We start from the raw sequence: 4,054 nt of genomic DNA, 5'->3' as shown, positions 1-4,054 counted from the left end.
AGGCACACACGACACCACACACCACACCACCGTGCATCTACTCATAAATATTAAGTCCGAGGCGATCCAACTAGCTACTGTAGGCAAGTGCCCAGAAATGCCTCCTACCCAGCTCGAAGCCGAGGCGAGCATCGAGAGTGGCATCTATGCAGTTGCTTATGGCTCAAAGGAAAATTGCCCCATCCAAAAAACAGTGCATCCTCTTCTAATTTCTTCGCGGTCTTCGGTGTCTTGTTCTTCTTATTAAACTTCTTCTTCTGCTCGAGACCCATCCCAATATAACGATTTGCCAAATCATACAAACTTGGAGTCTGCTTATTTGGGACAGGGTTCCAGAGGATCTGTTGGAGGTTGATTGCAGACGGAATACCATAAATTCCGTAGGTATGCAACATATTCACATCATTGTGGATTGCCGCGCCACAAAATATGATGTTCTTGTCCGCAAGGAAATTGATGAGAAGTTGTGGCAATTCATCGGCATGAACAATATGGAAGACCAAAGTCTGTTGCGCGACGGAGAGTTGAAGGATGGCGGCGCGTTGATTACCCTTGCGAGGGTCGGTGAACTCGCGGTCCAAGCCCAAGACCTTTAGACACAGAAAAAAATTGCCATTAGGATTTTGGATGCTCTATGATATCTCTAAAGTTTAAGCACCTTCTAAGAAAATGCTTCTTTGCTACATCTTTAATAACAAAAGCAATGAAAAATTTCATGTACTGCACGTAAGAAAAAAAAGCTAAACAAAAATGGGCTAGTGCAGTGCCCATTTATATATAAAACGACATCAAATACCACGAGAGTGAAATGAAGTCCTTGATTGAACCAACAAGTACACAACACTTGGATGCTCACATAAACGGAAGAGGAAAAAGCTGATCATCCATCCCCCGCTAAGGGCATCTCAAGCGGCGCGACGCAAACGGACGCTAAGCGACCGTTCGCGTCCGTCGTGACCGAAAATGCGTCTGGGTCCTGCTCCAGCGGGGCGACGTAAAGTGACCGGGCAGTCCGCGGCGACCTAAACCTGGTCCAAATATGCGCCAGGTTTGCGTCTCCACGGATGCTCTGCGGTCGCGCCGAGTGTCCGCCGAAAATGACCTAGGATCCGCGCGTCAGTGGCAAGGAGGTCGGTAACATTCCCGCCAGTTGCCATTCCCGGCGTGAAAAATCAAAGTAGACCAGTGCGAGCAGCCTAGAAGCGATGGACGTCCTCGCCACCGCAGCCACCACCATGGATGCCAAGGTAACCCTCGCACCCGCCGCCACCCCACACTCTCCCGTAGCCACGACCATAGCCAGCATGGAGGCTGCAGCTCAGGTGGAAGCAAAGCGGGCCGCCACCGGCGGCCGAAGGCGGTAAAGAAGGTGTTGTCTAAGGACGACACCAGGGCCTGGTTCATGAAGAGGCGCGCCGAAATCTACGCGCGAGACGCCTGATCACCGGCGCCATGCGCCCAACACCTTGATCTCCTTTTGGACTTTTTATGTTGTTCAGGCCTTGTTGTGCCCCTTTTGGACTCCACTTTGCGCCGTACCATGTGCAAAGTGTGATGAACTTATTTAAGACCTCAATTTGAGGCTGTAATTTCGTGCAAATTTGAGCTAATTTAAGTGTACAACCTCTTTTCTGAATTTGCTGAAAATAAACTAGGCCGCGCCAAAAATGTATCGGCCTGCTGGAGCCAACCCCAGACGCAAACAGACGCACGACAACGTAAACGGACGCTCACGAATAATTTAGACGTCCGGAATGCATCGCGCCGCTGGAGATGCCCTCGTGGTCTGATACCCTGATCATGGATGTATTCAAGCGTTTCTTTCTTTCTCCAGTGCCATTTGTCTGCTAGACACGAGCCATCTCATCTCAAATGCCAGACATGCTGATTAGGGTGCCGTTGCATCCATCCAGAAATCTGCTGCACGTCTCGATCGGTTTGAATGTGTTACAGTACGTACGTCCTCTCAGGCGCCGCTGGTGCTCTCCGCCGTCCTGCCCTGTCTCCTCTCCTCTGGCGCCAACTCACACGCACTACGCCGTGCTGGCAAGCTCCTCCTTCGATTCGCCGAACCATCCATACATCCGGCACGCAAAGCTTATCTCCAAACCCCTATATAAACCCCTCACGCTCTGCTCATTCGAATCACACACAACACAAGCTTCGATCGAGCTCTCTACACTCTACTCATCTTCTTGGGTACACGACACAAGCTAGTTGGGTAGAGTAAGATTTCGGATCGAGCAGAGCACGCAAGTCATGGCTCGCATGGCGGTGTCGGTGCTGGCTATCCTGCTGGTGTCTTGTGCCGTTGCCGCGGCGGCGAGCTTCGACAAGGAGTTCGACATCACGTGGGGTGACGGCCGCGGCAAGATCCTGAATAATGGGCAGCTCCTGACGCTGGGGCTGGACAAGATCTCCGGCTCTGGGTTCCAGTCCAAGCACGAGTACCTCTTCGGCAAGATCGACATGCAGCTCAAGCTCGTCGCCGGCAACTCGGCTGGCACCGTCACCGCATACTACGTATGATTCCTCTGCCGATCTGGGATTACACTTTTGGTCGATTGATTGATCTGTGTGCCTAATTCGGTTGTGTGTGTATATGCAGCTGTCGTCGATGGGGGCGACGCACGACGAGATCGACTTCGAGTTTCTGGGCAACGAGACCGGCGAGCCGTACACGCTGCACACCAACGTGTTCACGCAGGGGCAGGGCCAGCGGGAGCAGCAGTTCCGCCTCTGGTTCGATCCCACCAAGGACTTCCACACATACTCCATCCTCTGGAACCCCAAGCACATCATGTAAGCTTATTTGCTCATCGCCGGCCACCGGTGCTTGACATTTTCTTGAAGCTAATCGATTTGGTGTTGCTGTAAATGCAGCTTCATGGTGGACGACATGCCGATCAGGGACTTCAGGAACCTGGAGGGGAAGGGGATCGCGTTCCCCAAGAACCAGCCCATGCGCCTCTACTCCAGCCTCTGGAACGCCGACGACTGGGCCACGCAGGGCGGCCGCGTTAAGACTGACTGGTCCCACGCCCCCTTCTCCGCCTCCTACCGCGGCTTCAAGGCCGACGCCTGCGTCGTCGTCTCCGGCGGCCGCACGCGCTGCGGCGCCTCCGCCGGCACGGAAGCCGCCCCGGGCACCACCGCCGGTGCCGGGGCCGGCGAGTGGTACAACCAGGAGCTGGACCTGACGCGGCAGCAGCGCATGCGGTTGGTGCAGAGGAACTACATGATCTACAACTACTGCACAGACCCCAAGCGCGTCGCCCAAGGCCTCCCCGCCGAGTGCTCCATGTAGGTGACAGAAGGAGCGGACGGAGCGCCTATACGTTGATCGCCGGAGCAAGATTTGGCCGGCCGGAGATGAGGAAAATGGGGGCGTCTGTATAAATATCTGAATAAATAAGGATAGGTGATGGGAAAATGTGTAATTGTAGCCGCTGGTTGGTAGGGTCTTCTGTTTGTTGTTCGCCACGGTCAGCTCGTGTGTATATATATGTCTCCTCTCTTGTGTTCTTCAGTGTAAATGTTGTTCTTGGAAACAGCGTAATCTTTGTCGTTACTTTCAGTGCTGGATCTTCTGGTTGGATGATTCTTGGTACGTAGTGTTGAGTGGATCTTCAGTGTACTGATTTGATTACCTTCTTAATCATTTGATTACCAGTACAACTCGGCCTAAAAGAACTGGTTGGCCCTGGGAGGAGGTATCGTGGTTTCATTTAATTTTAGTTATCTTACCCCTAATTTTAAAAAGGTATGGTTTAATCTTAGCCGTTATTATATTTCACTCAGAAAAATTCCTCTTCCATGGTTTATACTGTTTCAAGATTTGTGGGTCTATGGAAGCCCAAACCATATTCTTTTTATATAAAAACGGTAGGCATATTAATTACAACCGGCTAAACATACATGCAAGTAGCCGTTGCGGTCGCAAGACATTTGCGCTAGCGATGCGACTTCTTCCCCTTCGCGAGCACGATCGGGTTATTCAAACATTTTGTTCTTGCACTAGGTAAGTTGCATCGGCGGTGACAAGAAACTCATC

General features: G+C 52.0%; 1 protein-coding gene across 1 annotated transcript; it reads left to right on the top strand.

The window, feature by feature from the left end:
• Positions 1-2,163: 2,163 nt before the first annotated feature.
• LOC124684732 (probable xyloglucan endotransglucosylase/hydrolase protein 23) lies at positions 2,164-3,577 on the top strand. Its single transcript, XM_047218988.1, has 3 exons — positions 2,164-2,523; positions 2,609-2,802; positions 2,884-3,577. The coding sequence occupies exons 1-3, from the start codon at positions 2,260-2,262 to the stop codon at positions 3,305-3,307; spliced, it is 882 nt and encodes a 293-aa protein (XP_047074944.1). The 5' UTR covers positions 2,164-2,259; the 3' UTR covers positions 3,308-3,577.
• The last annotated feature ends 477 nt before the right edge of the window (positions 3,578-4,054 follow it).

This window comes from Lolium rigidum, chromosome 1 (genome assembly GCF_022539505.1).
Source record: "Lolium rigidum isolate FL_2022 chromosome 1, APGP_CSIRO_Lrig_0.1, whole genome shotgun sequence".
Lineage (NCBI taxonomy): Eukaryota > Viridiplantae > Streptophyta > Magnoliopsida > Poales > Poaceae > Lolium > Lolium rigidum.
Note: the sequence above shows the minus strand (reverse complement) of the source record. Positions and strands in the feature narration are given on the sequence as shown.